The sequence below is a fragment of the Onychostoma macrolepis genome, chromosome 08 (genome assembly GCF_012432095.1).
Source record: "Onychostoma macrolepis isolate SWU-2019 chromosome 08, ASM1243209v1, whole genome shotgun sequence".
NCBI lineage: Eukaryota > Metazoa > Chordata > Actinopteri > Cypriniformes > Cyprinidae > Onychostoma > Onychostoma macrolepis.
In genome coordinates this window covers 13,767,811-13,789,955 of record NC_081162.1, presented here as the reverse complement: position 1 = coordinate 13,789,955, position 22,145 = coordinate 13,767,811, and the positions used below count along the sequence as shown (strand labels likewise).

Sequence of the window (22,145 nt, the reverse complement as noted above, 5' to 3'; positions counted from 1 at the left end):
CTGCTGAGTCCATAATAAGTGCAATTGCCTATGCATTTGAGTCGATACGGCGACGGGACCGAGCAGTATTAGGGGTTGGAGAAGTCGTGAACCCGCTGGTTTGGGGTAAAGTGCGGATCGGAAACAATACTCGTTTATGTGGATACTCCTCAACACTGTCATTCCGACGTGCTTTTGTGTGCATTTGCTGATGAAGGCGCGAAAGAAAGCTCAATTTGGTACTCATGTGCTGTCTGAGCCGAGCTGGGGCCTTTTGTGTGTGTGCGGCGCCACCGGCGCGAACAGAAATTATCTTTCTATCACAACGCGAGTACCGCATTTAAATCTCTTTCAGAAAAGGTCTATCATGGCGTGTAAGTACCACATTAGAGTGGCTAAAAGGACCTACGCTAAAAAACTGGAAGATCAGTTCACTTCCAGTGACTCCGCTTCAGTGTGGAAAGGACTGAAAGCCATCACCAAGTACAGGACACCATCCCCCAGCACTGAGGTGAATCAACAACTTGCTGAGGACCTGAATGAGTTTTACTGTAGATTTGAAACCCCCCACACCCATCCTAACCATCTCTCTACACAACCGTTAACACCTCCAGCAACCCCCCCTCTCCCCCACTCTTGTACTTCAGATCAGTGAAGAAGATGTGCGCCAGGCCCAGACGGTGTGACACCAGCCTGTCTGAAAACCTGTGCTGACCAGCTGGCCCCCACCTTCACACAGATCTTCAACAGATCTCTGGAGTTGTGTGAAGTCCCTTCTTGCTTCAAACGCTCCACCATCATCCCTGTTCCAAAGAAACCCAAGATAACAGGACTTAATGACTACAGACCTGTGGCTCTAACGTCTGTTGTCATGAAGTCATTTGAAAAACTGGTTCTGGCTTATCTGAAGGACATCACTGGACCCTTACTGGACCCCCTGCAGTTTGCTTACCGAGCAAACAGGTCCGTGGATGATGCAGTCAACATGGGACTGCATTACATCCTGCAACACCTGGACAAATCAGGGTCTTATGTGAGGATCCTGTTTGTGGACTTTAGTTCGGCCTTCAACACCATCATCCCTACACTCCTCCAGACCAAACTAACCCAGCTCTCCATCCGTAGCTCTATCTGTCAGTGGATCACCAGCTTTCTGACAGACAGGCAGCAGCTAGTGAGACTGGGGAGATTCATGTCAAACAGCCGCTCCACCAACACTGGTGCCCCTCAGAGATGTGTTCTCTCCCCACTACTCTTCTCACTCTACACCAACGACTGCACCTCTAAAGACCCCTCTGTCAAGCTCCTGAAGTTTGCAGACGACACCACACTCATCGGCCTCATTCAGGACGGTGACGAGTCTGCCTACAGACATGAGGTTAGAGAGCTGGCTGTCTGGTGCAGTATAAACAACCTGGAGCTCAACACGCTCAAAACTGTGGAGATGATCATGGACTTCAGGAGAAACCCCCACTCACCATCATGAACAGCACTGTGACTGCAGTGGAGACATTTAAGTTCCTGGGATCCATCATCTCTCAGGACCTGAATTGGGACACTTACATCAACTCCATTGTAAAAAAAAAAGCCCAACAAAGGTTGTACTTCCTTCGCCAGCAGAGGAAGTTTAACCTGCCACAGGAGCTGCTGAAACAGTTCTACTCAGTCGTCATTGAATCTGTCCTGTGCACTTCAATAACTGTCTGGTTTGGCTCAGCTACAAAATCAGGGATCAGAAGACTACAGAGAAAGGTTCGGACTGCTCAACGGATTATCGGTGCCCCCCTGCCCACCCTTCAAGAACTGTATACATCCAGAGTGAGGAAAAGGGCTCAGAAAATCTCTCTGGATCCTCACATCCAAGTCATCCCCTTTTTGAATCTGGCCGGCGCTACAGAGCCCCAGTTACCAAGACAGCCAGGCACAAGAACAGTTTGTTCCCCCAGGCAATCCCATTATGCAATAACAATGTGCAATAACCTTCTTTATTTGCGACCACCTCCATCCTAGTACATCCCTGCATCTCCTTCTATTCTATCCCATTCTGTCATCTATAGCACAACTGTACATACAATCATTTGTTACAAATGATTTTTTTTTTCATTTTTTTGTTTATTTATGTGTATTTTTTATTCTCATCTTATTTTTATTGTCTGTGTCGTTGTTGTCTCTGTAAACTGGAAGCTTATGACACTAAAACAAATTCCTTGTATGCGCAAGCATACTTGGCAATAAACGCTCTTTCTGATTCTGACACCATCCTAGACCGCAATCCCACGTGAAGCTGTACAGAGACCCTCCGTCGCCCTCCCATCCAGTAGGTCTTCCCTTCAGCGGGAGTCTCGGTCCAGTACGAGTGCTTCATCGGGCACTGAGAGGAGCGCATCCAGGTATCCATTTGAGACATAATCCGATGTGAATTGCAATGAAGGGAATTGTCTCTCCGCTTCTCCGTGTCCACCTTCTGCTTGTTCTAATCCCTGATTGCAGTCCCTGATCCAGTGTGAAGAGGAATGAAGGTAAGAAAATACTTGAGCGCTAGAGTTCCATAAGCTTATGTAGGGGTTCTGCTTGTGACGTCACAATGAAGAATTTAGAACATTACTGGACTCAGTCAAGAGTCACGTGACGTCGATCAGAGCGAGAGTTTGAGGTTGTTTTTCTAGTTTATGTGATGGTAACTCTCGAAGTGTGTAAAAATATTTTTGTAAACCACGGAAGGATTTTGCCTGTTTTTCATGTTTAGTGTTTTTTTTTATATTTTAAGTTATTAAAACTAATTTACCACTGTAAAAACGTTTCTATTAGCTATCACAACTTACATTTTAGCTTTTATTTGAGATATCTTTAATAAGTTAACTAAACTTATTTTAATTCAAGCATGAATACTTTAAGTTGAAACAGTGTATTATTATTCTATTGTTGAATTTTAAGTTGTGAAAACTACTCACAGCAATCATTTTTTATACAGGGAGGTTAGTTTTAGGTTATTTAGTTCTTTATTAAAGGATTTGAGGTTTCTTTGTATTTTTAATCTTCCCCATCTCTAAAAACTATTACTTGTAACTCTTTACAATAGCAAAGAGTAAGAATACAAAATCTGAGATAACCTGATTGCAGACACCAGGGTTGTAAAGTGAAAAATCACTCAGAAACATGAACATAATGTTGCTCTTAAATGAGTTTCATTATAAACAATGTTTTTTTTTTTTTTATAATTATTGCATGCAGATTTCAAAATCTTAATTCTTAGTCTACATGGAATATATGCTTTATGTGAAAAAAAGGTGAAATTATGACCATATCAAAAATGGCAAAGAATCGATACATTGCTAAAAACAATTTTTTTAAATGAACCGGTTTAAAATGATGCTCTCAACCAAAGAACATTTGGTTGAGAGCATCTCTGACTCGAATGTGTGAAAATAGAAATATTTTGAAACTAATAAAAATGGCAAAAGCACACAGAATTACTAAAACTAAAATGAAAACAAAAATACTATAGAAATAATGCTAAAATAAGACTGATTTGTGTAAAAAAATCAGATGCACCAACACACCCGTGCTCAGTAAATGAAGAAGGGAAGAGACTTTGTCTGATATTAGAACAAAGAGTTTTATTCCACACTATAAATTGGGACATTTTTTTTTTTTTAACAAGCTAGTCAAACCCCAAACCCTAACACCCCCCACCCTCACCCTTCAAAACGGCTTGAGCAGGTTTTGTGGCAGTTCATGACACTCTTCTGTCTGCTACAATTCTGACGTGTGTGTTTTGTTACATATCCTGAATATCTGACCACCATCTCTAAAAGCACCAGCACAAACCTCCGCCGAAACCTCCTGAAACTTACAAACAACATTATTGCTCCGATAAATAAAACTAATCTACAAAAGGAAATAAAACGTCACAACGGAGAGAATCCCAGATGCTTGTGTACTGAAACAACAAGTTTCCAAAAAAATAATTTCTCTGTATTTATTATTTATTGTATTTGGTGAAAACTGTTAGTTTGTCCTGTGTTGTGGCATTTCTGGCCGTGCATGCAGAAGAGACAACCCTCACTGCGATTCACGAGAGCATCCCTCCTCCACGCCAGAAAGCAACACAAACACAAACCCATGCACCGCTATATTCATTCAGCATTTAGCATATGTATCATTGTTTTAGACCATCACAAACAGTTCGACAGAAGGAAAAAAGCTGTAAAAATACAAAAAAAGTGACCAAATAGTATCATTCAGGACAATAGAGTCCAACAAAGAGTAAAATAGCACCGTTGTTACAAGGGTCAGAGGTCATAGGTTAGGGAACGGGGAGGGTCAGTTACACATCCAGGAGAAGAGATGGAGGAGGATAGGGTGGGAAACCGGTTGCCTCCCTCGTCTGACTCACTTCCGCCGGCCTGCGTTGGTTGTGCTGCAGGTCACGCACATGTAATCCTCCTCGGCTGCGAGTTCTGCTGATACTCCCACACATATCATATGGAACCAGCGGTTACAGCAGTCACACTGAACCCAGTACACCTAAAGCAGAGAGAAAAGTCAAAACACATTCAAACACACAAACACATTTAGTCGCTACGTTCACTTGCCCACCTCTTCCCCCTCCGGCTGGAGACAGTTCTCTGCTGGACACTGGGTCATATCCTCTTCAGAGTCTTCTGACTGAGACACATCTGACGCAGAGACAGATGCCGCTTTCCTCTCTCGCCGCTTCTCTGTACCCATCCGCTGCTTCTTGCTTTTCGGCTTTATCCCTCTATCCCTGATGTCGGCCTCCTCTCTGTTCATTCGCCGCTTGGCTTTCTTTTCTGCTGAAGTGATTGCATCTCCCTATAGAGGGCAAAGAGGAAGACAGTAAGGTTAGATTTAAATTAAAGTAATTAATTTGAAATTCTTAAACAACTTATTAAACATTAAATAATACTTTTATTCAGCAAGAATGCAATAAATTGTTTAAAAAGTGACCATAAAAGACATTTAAAGAAAGTGTTACTAAGATTTCTATTTTAAATCAATGCTGTTCATTAGAACTTGCCATTCAACGAATCCTGGGGGGGATATTCCACAAAAATATTATGCATTAAATGTCCAAAGGGATTGTATAAAGACACTCAATTATACATGCATATATATATATATATATATAAATCCTTAAGGAGTTTTAAACCATCAGTTAAAGGAATCGTTTCAAAAATGAAAATATTGTCATTTACTCACCCTCATATCGTTCCAAACCTGCATGACTTTCTTTCTTATGGTGAACATAAAAGATGATATTTTGAAGAATGCTGGTAATCAAACAGTTAACATTACTATGGAAGTCAATGGGGACCAACAACTGTTTGGTTCTTCAAAATATCTTCTTTTGTGTTCAACATAAGAAAATCTCATCAGGTTTGGAACGATATGAGGGTGAGTAAATGACGACAACTTTAATTTTAATCTTTAATTTACTCAAACATAAATCACAACATCCAAGTTTGTTTTGAAGAAAGCAAGCAGCTTCTAAATAAAAGACTGTACTTGCATGAACAATGCATCATATGAAACAAATGATGTACTAAAATCAAAAAGCAACAGTACAATATACAGATGCTGGTCATATAATTAGAATATCATCAAAAAGTTGATTTATTTCACTAATTCCATTCAAAAAGTGAAACTTGAATATTATATTAATTCATTACACACAGACTGATATATTTCAAATGTTTATTTCTTTTAATTTTGATGATTAGAGCTTATAGCTCATGAAAGTCAAAAATCAGTATCTCAAAATATTAGAATATTTACATTTGAGTTTGAATAAATGACCATCCCTACAGTATAAATTCTGGGTATCTCTTGTTCTTTGAAACCACAATAATGGGGAAGACTGCTGACTTGGCAATGATCCAGAAGACAAACATTGACACCCTCCACAAAGAGGGTGAGTCACAGAAGGTCATTACTGAAAGGTGTGGCTGTTTACAGAGTGCTGTATCAAAGCATATTAAATGCAAAGTTGACTGGAAGGAAGAATTTGGGTAGGAAAAGGTGCACAAGCAACAGGGATGACCGCAAGCTTGAGAATACAGTCAAGCAAAGCCGATTCAAACACTTGTGAGAGCTTCACAAGGAGAGAACTGAAGCTGGAGTCAGTGCATCAAGAGTCACCACGCTCAGACGTCTTCAGGAAAAGGGCTACCAAGCCACTTCTGAACCAGAGACAACGTCAGAAGCATCTTACCTGGGCTGTGGAGAAAAGAACTGGACTGTTGCTCAGTGGTCCAAAGTCCTCTTTTCAGATGAAAGTAAATTTTGCATTTCATTTGGAAATCAAGGTCCCAGAGTCTGAAGGAAGAGTGGAGAGGCACAGAATCCATGTTGCTTGAAGTCCAGTGTAAAGTTTCCACAGTCAGTGATGATTTGGGCTGCCATGTCATCTGCTGGTGTTGGTCCACTGTGTTTTCTGATGTCCACAGTCAACACAGCCATCTACCAGGAAATTTTAGAGCACTTCATGCTTCCTTCTGTTGACAAGCTTTATGGAGATGCTGATTTCATTTTCCAGCAGGACTTGGCACCTGCCCACACTGCCAAAGGTACCAAAAGCTGGTTCAATGACCATAGTGTTACTGTGCTTGATTGGCCAGCAAATTCGCCTGACCTGAACCCCATAGAGAATCTATGGGGTATTGTCAAGAGGAAGATGAGAGACACCAGACCCAACAATGCAGAAGAGCTGAAGGCCACTATCAGAGCAACCTGGGCTCTCATAACACCTGAGCAGTGCCACAGACTGATCGACTCCATGCCACGCCACATTGCTGCAGTAATTCAGGCAAAAGGAGCCCCAACTAAGTATTGAGTGCTGTACATGCTCATACTTTTCATTTTCATACTTTTCAGTTGGCCAAGATTTCTAAAAATCCTTTCTTTGTATTGGTCTTAAGTAATATTCTAATATTTTGAGATACTGATTTTTGACTTTCATGAGCTGTAAGCTCTAATCATCAAAATTAAAAGAAATAAACATTTGAAATATATCAGTCTGTGTGTAATGAATGAATATAATATACAAGTTTCACTTTTTGAATGGAATTAGTGAAATAAATCAACTTTTTGATGATATTCTAATTATATGACCAGCACCTGTACAACTATTGACTTGTTAATAATAAGTATACAATATATTTGAAGTTTTCTGCAAAATATTTGATTCAGTATACATTGTTTGAGAGAGGACTGAATTGATTCATGTATATAATTCATGCTTTATAGGAGTGAGAAGTTGCTGCTTTTGCCAGATTCTCGTATCCATAGTAACAGCAACTTTCTTTTGATTGGTGGATTCAAGGAGGCGTTTTCTTCAGGAATATGGCCAGTGTAGCTATCAAACACGAAGCTGAAATCACACTGACTTTTGGCTTCTACAGAAGCATATAATATTGCTGATCTTTGAGCTCTGGGTTGGTTTTCTCAAAGTTTATACATTATCCCAATGGAGAAACAGATCTTTTACTTATAATTTCTGACAGTTCTTCTCAATTAGTGACTGAACTTTAACTGTTAACAAATTAAAAAAAGAAATGCATGCACAGCCTCACACTCCTTACCTCTCTCTGCGGTGAGGAGTGTTTTGGTGTGAGGTAGGGTGGGTGTTCTGTGTGGGACGTGTTTGTGGTTGGGGGGCCGGACAGCAGAAGTCTGTAGAGCTGCTGGGTCTCAGGGACAGAAACCTGCAGGAGCAAACCCTCCACCATCAGTTCCTCCACCTCCGAACTGAGACCTGGAACACAGACACATTTTCATTTTATAATGTAAGCAGTCATCCTGCTGCTTTAACAGTCTGCACAGTGAATTTCAGAAATTATGTAAATGCTCTTTGAGTTTGCATGTGTGAGAGAATGATACAGACCCTGGAGAGAGATACAACGCTGCTCTGTGTAAAACACCGACTGTTCTTGCCCAGAAACACCCCAGTCCTGATACTGTGATGGAGATCCACACAGTGGCTACAATAAAACAATGACTCTTTATTGATGTGTAATAAGCAAAATTGACATAACACAGCGACAACTCAAATTTAACAACTAATAATTATTTAAAACAAACAAAAAAAGTGATGTAAACCACAAATTTGGAGAAAACTAAATCTATAATAAATTCTATAATATTTATAGAATTGAAAACAAAAACAAATTTAAACAAGTCAAATAAAAGTAAGTAAAATAAAACAAAAAGTTACACAAAAAAACGGATTCTGACCCTTTTGGAAACAAGACATCAAACTGCTAAAAGTCTGTGGTATAATGTCTAACCTTTCTTTTGTGCCCAGTTGTTCTGTGGCTCTGTGTAGGTGAAGCTCCTCTGCAATCCTGAGAGGTCAGCGAGTGATCGTATGAGTCTATGACCTCTCGTGCCCGTCGCTGCCAGCTGACAGCGCGTTCAATCATATAACGAAGAGCGTCACCCTCTGGGAGACGCACACGGATCCGCTGCAGTGATGACAACAGGGTCTGGATCTTGGCCAGTGGGGGCTTTGTCGACCGTAGACATAACGGACACAGCCAGGCTTCGGGGTCGAGGGGATCGGAGGGTCCACGTACGCACACGCTGTGGAAAGCATCTCGACACAGCTCGCACTGCAGCATGGCGCCCATGGGTGGTTTCTGACACACACACACTTTGAGAGCAGCACAGTCCGCTGTAGGCAGGAGCTTCGATTCATTAGCTGCACGAAGAGAGCATAGCGACTCCAGCTCTTTTAAACGAACCTCAGCCAGAGTAAACATCTGCAGGAGAGAAAAAGAGAATGAATGAGAAAGAGAAGCTTTTCGTTTGTCTAAAATTTTTCTGGAATGTACCGTATAGTGAACTCACAGCAGAAGCAGAGTCTTTGCTGTCTGAAAGTGCTCTCTCAACATCACTCATGCTGTCCAACTTCACAAGCTTCTTCTTCCCTGATGACATACATTCTCCCTTCATCTTCCTCATCTTCTTCTTTAAAGAGCTGCCCACTTCCCATCGGGGACACAAAACCTGCACGAGTGACCAGACCCATGAATTACCTCGACAACAACCATTTATTCAAAATAAAGTTTCATTATGAATGAATGTCATGACAATATTTACAGGCCATATTTCAAATAAAAAGATGAAGTTTGCTTTTATTTTTTAAAATAATTCAGAAAGGATGTATATTATATTATACATAATTTTCTTTCTAAATCACTTTGAGGATTTAACACATTTTAGAAGTTAATATTTAAACTTTCTATCTTTCAAGAACTAAAAACTTCAATTTAAAAGCTTAAATATTTCAACAGAATATTTCTCATTAATTTAATATGATATGAGCAGTCTAACCTCCAACAGCGTGAAAGGAGAGTTTTTGATGAGGAAGGTTTTAGCAGCCGACTCTTTCCAGGCCTGCAACTCTGATATCAGAACCTCCAGCTGGTCCAGAGGCTCCAGTCGCACAGGAATAGCATGAGCTCTCAGAACCATATCAGAGAGCGAGCTGAGAACCGGAGTCTGACCTCCAACCTGCCAGCACAAACAAAAACACAAATAATCACATAAACTGCCATTAACACTGCAGACAGATAAACCTTCAAAAACATGCATACAAACTACATAGTACATATAGTGTAGAGCACTCAACCTGTAAATCCGCAGCTTCCTGGAGCCATTCTTTAGCCCTGTTCACTGTGTCTTGCAGTAGCAGGCAGTTTGGCAGGTATGCTGGTACCCCGTCCACCTGAGTCAACATAGAACTGAGCGTCTCTAAACTCTCTGGAGGCCTAAAAGAAAAAGTGAAAACATTAACAAATGTCACTCAACTCCTTACACAATCACTTTGTGATGCCTCCTGCCGTTTCTCAGCACGCACCGGTGGCAGGAATTAATTCAGTCTCATTCAAGGGCTGCTTTGCATTTCAAAGCCTCCAGTTTTACCCTGAACTGATGCAAATGCTCATCTGTTGTAAAAAGGGAAGTGGTTCCCCAATTCAATCATGAATTGGCTATTGAAATTGAACTTAGGTTTTTGTTTCATACGAAGTCACTCTAATAGATCGTTATGGCTTAAAGGGATACTCCACCCCAAAATGAAAATTTTGTCATTAATCACTTACCCCCATGTCGTCCTCAGAACACAATTTAAATATTTTGGATTAATTTATATTAAAAAAAAGATATTTTGGATGAAAACCGGGAGGCTTGTGACTGTCCCATTGACTGCCAATTAAATTACACTGTCAAGGCATAGAAAAGTATAAAAAACATTGTCAAAATAGTCCATCTGCCATCAGTGGTTCAATCTGAATTTTAGCGACGAGAATACTTTTTGTACGCAAAGAAAATAAAAATAACATTTATTCAACAATTCGTCTCCTCTGTCTCTCTGTGTCAGCGTAGCGCCATATTTGGAGAGCATCCGATGGACGCAGTGCGCGTACATTATTCTCTGTCATCAGTAAAGCATGGATACACTGTTTCTGTTCAAATCAAAGGGTTTATTAAGCGTACAATACGTATCCATGCGTTACTGATGACAGAGAACAGCGTACGCACTTTGCGTCCATCAGACGCTCTCCAAAATGGCGCTACGCTGAGACAGAGAGGAGACGAACTGTTGAATAAATGTAGTTATTTTTATTTTCTTTGCGTACAAAAAGTATTCTTCTCGCTTCATAAAATTCAGATAGAACCACTGATGGCAGATGGACTATTTTGACGATGTTATTTATACTTTTCTGTGCCTTGACAGTGTAATTTACTTGGCAAAATATCTTAAATTGTGTTCCGAAGACGAACGAAGCTTTTATGGGTTTGGAACGACATGGGGGTAAGTGATTAATGACAATTTTCATTTTGGGGTGGAGTATCCCTTTAAGACTAGAGCTCCCGCTGCAATGGCCAACAAGCCTTACAAAACCATGACAATGGTTGATATTGTTAACTAAAATTTAGAAAAAAAAAAGTTTGTTAATTGAGCTGATAAAAAAAAATTTGATAGATAGACAGATAGATAGATAGATAGATAGATAGATAGAATAAACAAAAATGAAAAATGTTGACTTGAAACACTAAAATAAGTATAAGTATTAAAAAAAGCACATAAAACTTAAACTGAAATATAAAAATAAAAGCTAATTCAAAATAATAACTAGTCTAAAAATATATGAATACTACTAAAATAACATTGTTGCACATTATGTTTGCAGTGTTATTTACATAGATGTTACTTGACTAATTTTTTTTCACAAACCTGGAGTAAATTAAATGACTCATTTATGTTAGTTTTGTTTTTGTAGTTTTATTGACTGATTATCTTTTAAATGGATGAGTTGCACTGTACAATAAAGGGAAATATTCAAAAAGCATATGGGGACTCCTGCTAAAAACATCCCAGGATGCACTCTCTAAGTTGGGTGAGATAACATGAGGGTGCAAAGTTGTAATGTAGCCCCAAAGAATTTCAAAATGGGTTGTACAAATAAATAAATAAATTATTTTACACATTTATAATATTTTCTCAAAATAAGTGGATCTTACAGCTGCCTTCATATTTCAGGATGGGGCTCCTTTATATTTGGGGGTCTGTGATATCAAACAGTTTAATAACTCCAAAGGGTTAACAAAGGGTAGCTTGGGTAGATTGATGGTTGTGTTATCTGTGCAAGAGTCTTCATTCAGTGCTGCCCCCACCTGGCCTTCAGCAGTGCCTGCGCTTTCTCTTCCATCTCCTCTGAGATTGTGAGCAGTTCCTGAAGCCGAGCCATCGTGCGTTCGGTGGAGGGATGCGGTGTCAGTCCGACCCCTCGATCGATCAGCCGGCGCATACAGTCCAGAGAGAGACCGCAGGGGTTTGAAACGGGATCCTCTGCCTGCTGAACTCCAGCCAGCCACCGGGCCTGTTCCAAACGCTCCCGCAGCAGCGGCAACTCCGGAAGACACACGTCAAACTGAGAGCCCTCCTCCAGCAAGGACTCGATCTCACTAACAGAATCTGCACTCACTTCATCAGAAAGAAGCTTCTCACTGTGTTGCTGGAAATCCTCAATGCTGTTCAGCAGCTCCTGAGAGAGAGAGTTAATAGCTTGTATTATATAAGCTGTTAAGAGATGAACTGTGCCTCATTAATCTTCAGGAAGATTGCCTGCATCTTACACGACTGTGAGTATGTGTGTGTGCACACGCATGTGTGTCAGTCACCTTCAGAAGTGGTGCTTGTGTTAGGCTGCAGGGCAGGTTATAAAGCTGGCGGACGAATGATCTCATTTCCTCCACTGTGAGCTGATTAGGAGAATTACCCCCGCCTGTGCGGTACCTACAGACAGATGACGACAGACAGACATGAACAAATGCATGAAATAATACACAATTCACATGCCATATATGAGTTTCAGGCCGAACCAAACCAATGTGTGCAGAAAACAAAGTCCACCACACTGGAAATTCCCCTGAAATGGTAATAAACACGGTGAGCTGAAGTACTTGTATAGTGAGTGTGTAAGGGGTCATTCTTGCACCTCTTTGCACTTTTTTTGTCCAAGTATGTGTATAGATAGTTGTCTTTGAGGGTTGAAATGCACCTCGCTGTTTTTTTCAGTGACTTGCGTCATGAGCTCTGCCATTTTTAAGACCGTTAAGTGTAAAGGTTTCCACAAATTGTTTCCACAAAAATATTAAGCAGCACAACTGTTTTTAATGGAGATGTCTTGGGCCAATCTCAAGGATTGGGGCCGATCAAGCATTTTTTTTTAAAGGGGTGGTTTACTGGTTTTTTTCTAGGCTTGATTGTGTTTATGGGGTGCAGTCTAACATGTGTTCATGCTTCGTTTTTTTAAAAACGCATTATTTTTCATATAATTTACCTTTATTCCAAACCGCTCTGTCCCTTCTCTGACAAATGCCTCGATTATTTCCTGTTTTTATGAAGCCCCTCCCTCAGAAATACATGATGGGCTCTGATTGGTTAGCTGGCTCAGTGTGTTGTGATTCACTAAACCGCCAAGCGTACGTCTAAATGTCCTGCCCCTCAGCTCAGCGGCATGTGCTCCGGTTGTATTGTAAACAATGGCATCGTCTATATTGCTTATCAATTTGAGCCCGATTGAGACGCAGAGGATATTAGTGAAGAGGATTGCGCAGAACCTGTGCAAGCACGGCTCTTAATGGTATGTTTGTTTGCTGTCTCATACTTTTAGATACGCTGTTATTATGCTACTGCTTATGTTAGCTTTTTATATACGGTTTTATTCTGATTAAAGCTTTAATACAGTACGGCAACCACACACGCGTCCATGTATAACGCTTCTCATTGCTATGTGAAAATGTATAATTGGAACAGTTTGTTGGAGCTGATCTGACGATCTGAATGAAAGAGAGAGAGAGAGAGAGAGCGAGCGAGCGATGCAAAGCAGGGCGACGCGAAGAACAGAATTAAGAACGGCTGTTTTAGAACATTAATTTTGAAACTTGTGAATCCATTAGAATCGTTAGGAGACAGAATCACGATTCATATATGAATAGATTTTTACGTGCACCCCTAGTTTTCTCTTCCTCTTCTCTAAAACCTGGAATACACTATGCGATTTTTGCCCCAATTTTCCCCCGATTTTACAGTCTGAACAAATTGATGCTAGTTGAGGAAAGTCGGAGCCAGTCTGCAGATTACAGCTGACAGATTCCACAGACAATCACGTAGTGTATGATGGTCGATTTTTTAGCTTCAGACTTTGATTCTATCCAGTCGGAGGATATCAAACATGTTTGATATTTTCAGCCGATTTTAGAACAGGTATGTTTTCATTTGTCATCCGTATCGTAGTAACAAGGCACACATTTCTGCGTGAGTTTGTTGTGATCGGAACAACTATAAAGTCTGGGAGTGTATGATCTTCAGTCGCGTAGTGTATGATGCCCAGTTTTCCTTTGTCACTATTTACAAAGTCAGTAAGTGTATGATGCCTAGTGTTTTAAAAATCTGTTCAGATTTTAAAAGTCTTGTAGTGTATTCCAGCCTTAAAGCAAAAAGAATCGATTTCCAAAAAGAATCGATTCCTCCATTCCGAGGCGTTGGGAATCGAGAGTCGATTCCAAAGGTTGGAATCGATCCCATCAAAAGGAATCGACTCCTCATTCAGAGCTTTTTTCAGTTCAACAAAGCTTATCTATGGGTGCCTCTCAAATGGAAGGCTGCATCCTACGAAGGCTGCACACATTTAAATTCACGAAAATAAACAAAGAAAACGAGTCATACTGCATCATCAGAATTTGAGGATGCAGCCTTCCGTTTGAGAAGCACCATTCGCCTCCCTCATGCTCGATAAAAGCCGTAATTACAGTTATGAGATAAAAGATTATTTTTTTATATACGAAAGATCTATTTATACCCTTCGCCTCATGCTCGCTAAAAGTGATTAGAAGTCTGATTTGTTTCCACAAAAAGTTTATTTCGGATAGTTTTAATGAACCAGTTAAAAAAAAAAAAAATTATTCAGGGGTTATTTTACGGTGGAACTGGCTTATGTTGTCCACAATTTTGAGCGCTGCATGACAGAATAGATCATGACGTGATTGAGGATCTTATTTCCATCTAAAATACTATTTTTTATTTCTATCAGCCAATGATAATTCTAAAAGAAAACGTCTCAAGCATAGATCAGTGACCGAGAACGCATCTGATTGACAGATAAACCACAAGCTCTATCAGTGTTATTGTTAATGTTCTGGTTATTATGTTTCAATGTACAGCTTGTTAATTTTATCCAAAACATACAGTCAAAGTAAACTTCATCATTCAGCTGAACTGTGCACATTTATTTTAGACACTTCATGTCTTGTTCAATTCATGCGATAAATGCATGTCCTTGCTGAGCAGTGAGCTATGACTAATTTCACGGGCAAAAGCAGACAAAATTACTATTTGAAAATCAATCATATAGCTATAGAAATTTGTCATATTTTACAAACAAAGCTTCATATTATGAGAAGGATAGCCTACTTTCTACGACCTTCATATCCTGCAGTCATGGCGAGATTAGGTTCTATCGATCTAAAAAAAACAAGAATCGAAAAAAACAGAGGAATCTATTCCAGAACCAGGAATTGGACTCGATTCCAAAAATTTCCAGTAGCCCCTCTCTGCAGAACAAAGATCCAGGGGGCGAGGTTGGATCCACATCCAGGGGGTGGAGATTGGTAGGTTTAGGGGTGGAGATGGGTGGGTTTAGGGATCAGGGGGTGGAGACGGGTAGGTTTAGGTAAATGTGAGGTGGGAGGAGTTGGATCTAGATCCAACCACACCCCCTGGATCTTGTGTTCTGCAGTGAGGACCATCTCAAAATTTCGGAATCTTAAGCCCAATTTATACTTCTGCATCGGACCTACGCCGTAGCCTCTACGCAGTAAGCTGTGCGTCGGTTTTCATTTATACTTCTGCGTCATCGTCCGCGTCGACGTGCAGTACGCATATGGACCGCTAGTCTGCAGTGTCCACGGGCATGTTGCTTGTGAACCCGCAGTACCACGGCAAAAGCCGAAGAAGAAGCAGCTCGTCGGAGAAGCATAGCTGTGACGGTGGCAAATAAATATCAAATCATTATTTAAAACTACAAAAAGGAGACAACAACGGAACAGGAGAAGATGGCATTCTTACAATCTCCACAAGGACGTGTACCACGGCAGATAAACATTGTTTGTCGCGGACAACTACTGATGTATAATGCTATGTAGTATAATAAGTGATAAGACACTTGTTCTTTGCTTTGTTTTATTCTAAATAAGGTGTAACATTAAACTATATTACAGCGCTCATAAACGCACACAAAACTCAAGTGCATACGGAGGGAGGGGTTCTAGCAGACCAATCACAGCGCTTGCGGTCCGCGTAGAATTGACGCGCTGTTAGATTTGTGGAGAGGTGCACGTCAGGTACGGCGTAGGTTACGGCGCAGGCCTGTGCGTCTCTGCGTAGGCTACGGCGTAGGTTCGACGCAGAAGTATAAATTGGGCTTTACAGCCCTGAAAGCAGCACAGCATGGCCTTGCCCCCTTCCTTTCATGTTCCCGAGGGCGGGGTTTATCTGGATCCGTGACGTATCAGACCCGGGAAGTAGTTCATTGTAGTCCCTACCAGCCGTTTTTGTAGGCATTAAACTTCCAGAATTTTAAAAGACATTACACACTAACTAACGTTAAAAAAGTGAAATTGCAATCAACCACCCCTTTAACTGAATGGTATCAGCTCTACTAAGCCCGATCCTTATTTTATGCCATGCCAGTGATGTGCAGTAGGTGGCAGTATTCACCTTCCAGTAGATTTGGCAACCACCATTACAAGGAAAAGAAGATATGCAAATGCAAATGTTCAGCTGCCAATAGAGTGGTGGAACTATGATGTCACTTTGTAGGCGAAAACCTGGAAGCGAGTGCATTTTAGCACTTTCGGCTCCATCGTCCCAGAGTCAATGGGTTTTTTGAATGGGATTTTGGTTAAATCCCTTAAATAAGGTCCGTGGTTCACACAGGCTCAAGATACTTTTGCGTTCTATTCTACGACATAAAACACACCAGTTACACCGTGATTATTTTTAAACTGTTATGTTTCTTAAAAAAGACGGTTGCTAAATGGGACTACAGGCGCTGTCGGAGACATTCAACGTCATCATGCCGAACAGTTTATCAATTTACAGTATTTTCCAGTTGTAGTATAATTTGTAATTCAATTAATTGTAGAATAACCAATGAATGGTTTCCCGCATTTTATATTGTTGTTTTTTTGCTTTGCCCTGAAAAAGTCTTCGGATGGAAGATACTCGAGTTTAACTCTCGTACCATAAGGTAAACTCATACTACGATTATTCCATGTAAACGCCACATTTACTGGCTTTACGTGGTGAAAGTGAAACTTTAATGATGCATATATTGCTTAAAGCCACGTTACAATTAAATGTGTACGGCTACATGAAGCTGTTAGAAAGCATATAGATTGAGGATTTCCTAGAAGCAAGGATAAAATAACATTTTGTAACCACTAACAAAACGATAGCTGAAATGTGGTACTTTATACACTAAAACAAATGTAATCTTAACATATCCAAAAACTCGCTCACTCTGCTGTTATTTAATAGATTAAATGCACTAGAATTTTATTGAATAGTACGTGGGGATACGTTTTTAACTAAAATATTCATATTAATCAAGGATTTATTGACTTTTAATGCACCTTATTTAAAAAATGTACAGAAATACGTGGTTTCAAATGTCCTTTAGTTAAGATTATTTCATTTATTCACTATACTCTTTATTACTAATGTCTCATTTCAGTTTGGCTCTAGTTTTGTATTTATTCCAGTTTATATGAAACTGTTCATGTAGCGTGGATTAAAATTCATATACAGTGTAAATCCTTTTCACTGAACATGTTAAAAATAAGTTTGAATAAGTTGTCGGTATCGTTGTGGTGGTGACGCTGAGCCTTATAGCCCAAGTTTAGCTTTTTAATTCTGGCACTTTTATTTAGGCTTCAAAATCCATCAAAGATATATTATTTTGTGAAGATTATCTTGATGGACAAAACGTGCAAGTTTCATGAACTATGATTGAACACAGAGCTTATTTTTTGCGATTATCCAAAAGCCTATGGAAAAATCCCATTGGCTTTTTGTCAAGGAACCAGTTTCATGCTAACCGCCGATCCGCCTACAGAGTGACGTCAGTTCCCCCACTCTATAGAATCAAAAGAAGAAATGAGTGTGCATGGCGAGAACCAGTGAAGTCTGTTCACACTCGTTTGAGCTTCCGTGTTCAGTATTTGATGCGTACTTTTGTAATGATCACTTCAATTATTGTTTACGAGACATCGTTGCCATAATGCATTGCTATGGGTTGCATCTTGCTTCGGATTTGACTGATAGAAGTGGGATTCTGACACCGTGAGCTTCATGCTTTCATATCTCCACATATACACATATATACACATATACAAGGGGTGGCACGATACGTGTATTCGTACCGAACCGTCACGGTACGGACATCTCGGTTCGGTGCACGAGGCCTTACAACGAATACAGGCAATTCACCCCCAATCCAGAAGGGGGCGCCCGCAGCAATGCAACGCTGTTTGATAACCGCCAGCAGAAGAACAGCGAATACAGAGTTGTGCACTTGAAAAAAAAAAGCCCCCTAGAGTAGACAGTGACCATGTGCTGATTCTGAATGCATCTCTCACATAGACTGACAAGGGAGTGTACTTTAAAGGCTTGCACACTCAACTGTTTGTGAAATGGAGCTCTGTGTTCGTGTATCCTACACCTTTCTCATTCAGCAAAAATCCAAATATTCCGTAATATTTCCATATTTGCGATGTAATGTATCTGAATGCGAAACTATTATTTATGTATGCTTTGAAGTATACATAATATAGTAGTATACATAATGAAGTAGGCTTTGTACTTCAGTCGCGTTCCAACGATGACACAGAGGCGGGCGCGCTGATGTTTGGTTCACTGTATTTAATAAGTACCAACTGTGCTGTCAAGTTAGCAATGCTGGAACTGATGTGTTTTGTGTGTGTGTGCGCGCGCACCTGCGCGATCACTTCAACCGTTTCCTTATACCAGCAGAATCAACTTTAAACACTTGTTGTCTTATTAATATTGCACCACTGTATAAAGGTCTGCTTTTATTTGTATACAATCAGAATAAAATAAAAAAAAAAAAGAAAACAAATAGGATGTCGCTTTCTGCCATTTGAGTTTCCTTTCTGTGAACAAATTAAGCATGTCACAAAAATGTACATATTTGAGCATATATAGGCTGTTATGTGTTGCACTGTTTTTTCCCCCTTGTTTATCTGTAAACTAAATCAAATATATTTCAAGAATTTATTCCTTGTATGTATGTATGCATGCATGTATATATATATATATGTAGCCTACTGCAGATTTTATATATATAACAATGTAATAATATTTAGTATTTTCACATCTAGGTGGGGGAAAAAAAAAAACTGTCTGTTGAAAATAAATGAAAAGAAACCGAGCATAGTAGATTTTTTCCCCTGTTGTACCGAAATCGTGTCGAACCGTGACGCCCAAACCGAGTGCGTGCCGAACCGTGACATCTGTGTACCGCGCCACCCCATATTTTATATTATATATATATATATATATATATATATATATATATATATATATATATATATATATATATATATATATATATATATATATATATATATATATATATATATATATATATATATATATATATATATATATATATATATATACACACACACACACACACACACACTAGTACTCTCTGTATACACTGGATTGATTTAAATAACTTTAATTTACATGAACTGTGCTTCAAACACTAGGAATATACAAGTATCGGATCGCGACGCGGTATCAGCAGATATTCAATATTCACTGACTCGGATCGGATCAGGGGCACAAAAAACCTGATCAGGACATTCTTAGTTCTTAACATTGATAAGAAAGAAGCACCAAATCAGCATATTAAAATGATTTATGAAGGATCATGTGACACTGAAGACTGGAGTAAGTTGCTGCTGAAAATTTACCTTTGCCATCACTGGGATAAAATGCATTTGAAAATAGATTATAATAGAAAACTGTTACTTTAAATTGTAATAATATTTCACAATAATACTGTTTTACAGTATTTTTTTGACTTCTTTCAAAAAGTTGTATTAAATCTTACCAACCCCTAGGTTTTAAACTGTATTGTAACTGTAGCTTGTTTGAGTAGACTTCATTCTAGTCTCTTTGTGGTTTTGTGTGCATGTACCTGGTCTGCCTCTTGCCATTTAGCAGTTGCTGAGCAACAGACGAGCATTTCTCAGCATCTTGAGTAACCAGCTTCAGTTGCCGTAACAGATCGTTCTCTGGGAATGATTTCTCGTCAGACTCCTCCAGAAGGGCACGAAACACAGTGACATCTACAGCGATAGAGAGAGAGGTGCCATTGAGAGGCCAGAAACAGAAGTGAAACTAATGATATGGTACTCAAACGCAATTAACTTGAGTGATGTAACATTTTTATGACTGAAATAGAATATATGTAGCGTGGGACTTGATTGTCCATAAAAATTTTGATTGTGAAAGGTGGGCTAAATATTAGCCTCTGCAGAAAAAAAAAAAAAGAGGAGGAAAATGTTAATACACTATTTTGCATAGTACTTTTTTTTTTCTAATTTATCATGTCATGCCAATGACTGTGCACTGTGAGATGAGGAACATTTAAGTAAATAAAATGTCTTTTTGATCTCCTGATTATCTTCAATTAAATAATTTTAAGGGGAATTTATCATCAAGTTTATACATTGTGTATTAATAAATAAAATGTTAACATTATTATTAATAATAATTATAAAAACTACACATGCTGAAAGTGGCTTCTAATTCAGAAAGATGCTGGTATCGGTTTTAGAAATGTTGAGAATGAAACTCACTGCGTTTCTTGTCAAGCTTCGCTTCCATGACCTCCGTCACTCGAGACGCCCACTCATCATAGGACTCCGCCCTCTGCCGCACAGCATTCATCATGGGGTAAAGGTCATCCAGTGTGAAACGATAACTGCGTGGTTGAGCATTACATTGAGTGAAACTTTCACCAGAGCTTCACTTAAGAAAAAAAAAAAATTCCAAAGGCACAGCCAACAATAACACTATATATTTGAATCTGAAGCAATGATTAGGAGTCGAACCACTTCAGTGATCCAATCAAAATGTAATTGTTTAATCATAATCAAATTAAATAGAGGCCAATCTTTAAATAAGGCCAGCTCTCATATCTTGTATCCTGATTATTGAGTACCACCAAAAGCAGAAATGGAGACTCACTTGAGTGTGTAGTTGGAAACGGGGCAGGAACAGAGGTCGTGGGCATGGTGTAGACACACCTGGACTCCTGGTCTGCAGGGACAGGTGAGAGCAGACAGGTAACAGGTGGTGCGACACTTTATGCACTGTCTCTCATCATCTGCCAGCAGGTTGTATTCAAACAATTCACAATGAACCACCCCCTACACAAAGAGAGAGAATATTATCAAATGATCATTTATAGACAAGTAGAAAAAAACGGCATGTATATTATACAAAATGGCACATTCTGACATTAGTAACATCTCTAACCTATTAAAATTACCAATATAACAGACCAACATTAATTTTGGGTTGTCAATGTTCAAGGAAATCTGGAAAAAGCTATATAATATGTGAGACCATGGACGACAAAACTAGTCATAAGGGTAAATTTTTCGATTTGATCAATATTTTTCGCTGAATAAGCAAGCTTTCCATTGATGTATGGTTTGTTAGGATTTGACAATATCTGGCCGAGATACAACTATTTGAAAATATGGAATCTGAGGGTGCAAAAAAGTTGTCCAAATGAAGTTCTTAGCAATGCATATTACTAATCAAAAATTAAGTTTTGATATATTTACAATAGGAAATTTACAAAATATCTTCATGGAACATTATCTTTACTTAATGTCCTAATGATTTTTGGCATTAAAGATAAATCAATAATTTTGACCCATACAGTGTATTTTTGGCTATTGCTACACATATACCCCAGCGACTTAACACTGGTTTTGTGGTCCAGGGTCACATATTATATTTTGTTATGTAACTAGCTAGATAATTTTATTGCACATATAAAGTCCATGAAGTGTGATGATCATTGTTTTAGTATTGACTTACTGCATATTTTACTACACACTTCCATATATGTTTGTTTTTCTCAGAGTGAGAAGACTAATGAGCACGGTTGAATAAATGTACACTAGTGTTATCCACACAAATGGTGTCCCTCACACACAGATTTGACAGGTTTTGTTTGTGTTCTCTCACCATCTTACGGACTTTATCCCGCAGTTCTCTCTCCTCTTTGATCATGAGCAGCATGTCTTTCTGTACGGCTGACGCCAGAACCACGTCCAAGCAGTCGGCTTTCATGGCCATATTACACACCATCTCATCATGAGAGAACACGCAGTAACGGTGCAACAGGCGGTAGTGATCCACACACTGACGCCCTAGTGGCATCTGCAAACACAATTATAAATATTCTTATAAATTAAAACTCTGCGTACTCAGCTCTGAGACCTGCCCAAGAAAATCTACATTA

The 22,145-nt window shown here is 39.4% G+C and overlaps 2 protein-coding genes across 2 annotated transcripts in view; one reads left to right on the top strand and one right to left on the bottom strand.

Moving 5' to 3' along the window:
• The first annotated feature begins 467 nt into the window (after positions 1-467).
• On the top strand, positions 468-3,462 carry LOC131545349 (uncharacterized). Its single transcript, XM_058784069.1, has 2 exons — positions 468-490; positions 627-3,462. Exon 2 carries the CDS (start codon positions 851-853, stop codon positions 1,463-1,465), a length of 615 nt encoding a protein of 204 aa, XP_058640052.1. The 5' UTR covers positions 468-490; positions 627-850; the 3' UTR covers positions 1,466-3,462.
• Positions 3,463-3,670: 208 nt separating this feature from the next.
• kdm5bb (lysine demethylase 5Bb) overlaps positions 3,671-22,145 on the bottom strand; it is a 28,703-nt gene continuing 10,228 nt past the window's right edge. The window contains 14 exon segments of the mRNA XM_058784065.1: positions 3,671-4,506; positions 4,579-4,815; positions 7,584-7,756; positions 7,886-7,982; positions 8,289-8,762; positions 8,851-9,009; positions 9,337-9,516; positions 9,635-9,773; positions 11,683-12,053; positions 12,190-12,304; positions 19,800-19,950; positions 20,464-20,588; positions 20,855-21,036; positions 21,869-22,063. Coding sequence (XP_058640048.1) covers positions 4,372-4,506; positions 4,579-4,815; positions 7,584-7,756; positions 7,886-7,982; positions 8,289-8,762; positions 8,851-9,009; positions 9,337-9,516; positions 9,635-9,773; positions 11,683-12,053; positions 12,190-12,304; positions 19,800-19,950; positions 20,464-20,588; positions 20,855-21,036; positions 21,869-22,063 — 2,733 coding nt within the window. The 3' untranslated portion in view covers positions 3,671-4,371.

Excerpts from the sequence above, each read along its gene's own strand:
- LOC131545349 (XM_058784069.1), top strand. The coding sequence starts at position 851 with ATGAAGTCATTTGAAAAACTGGTTCTGGCTTATCTGAAGGACATCACT.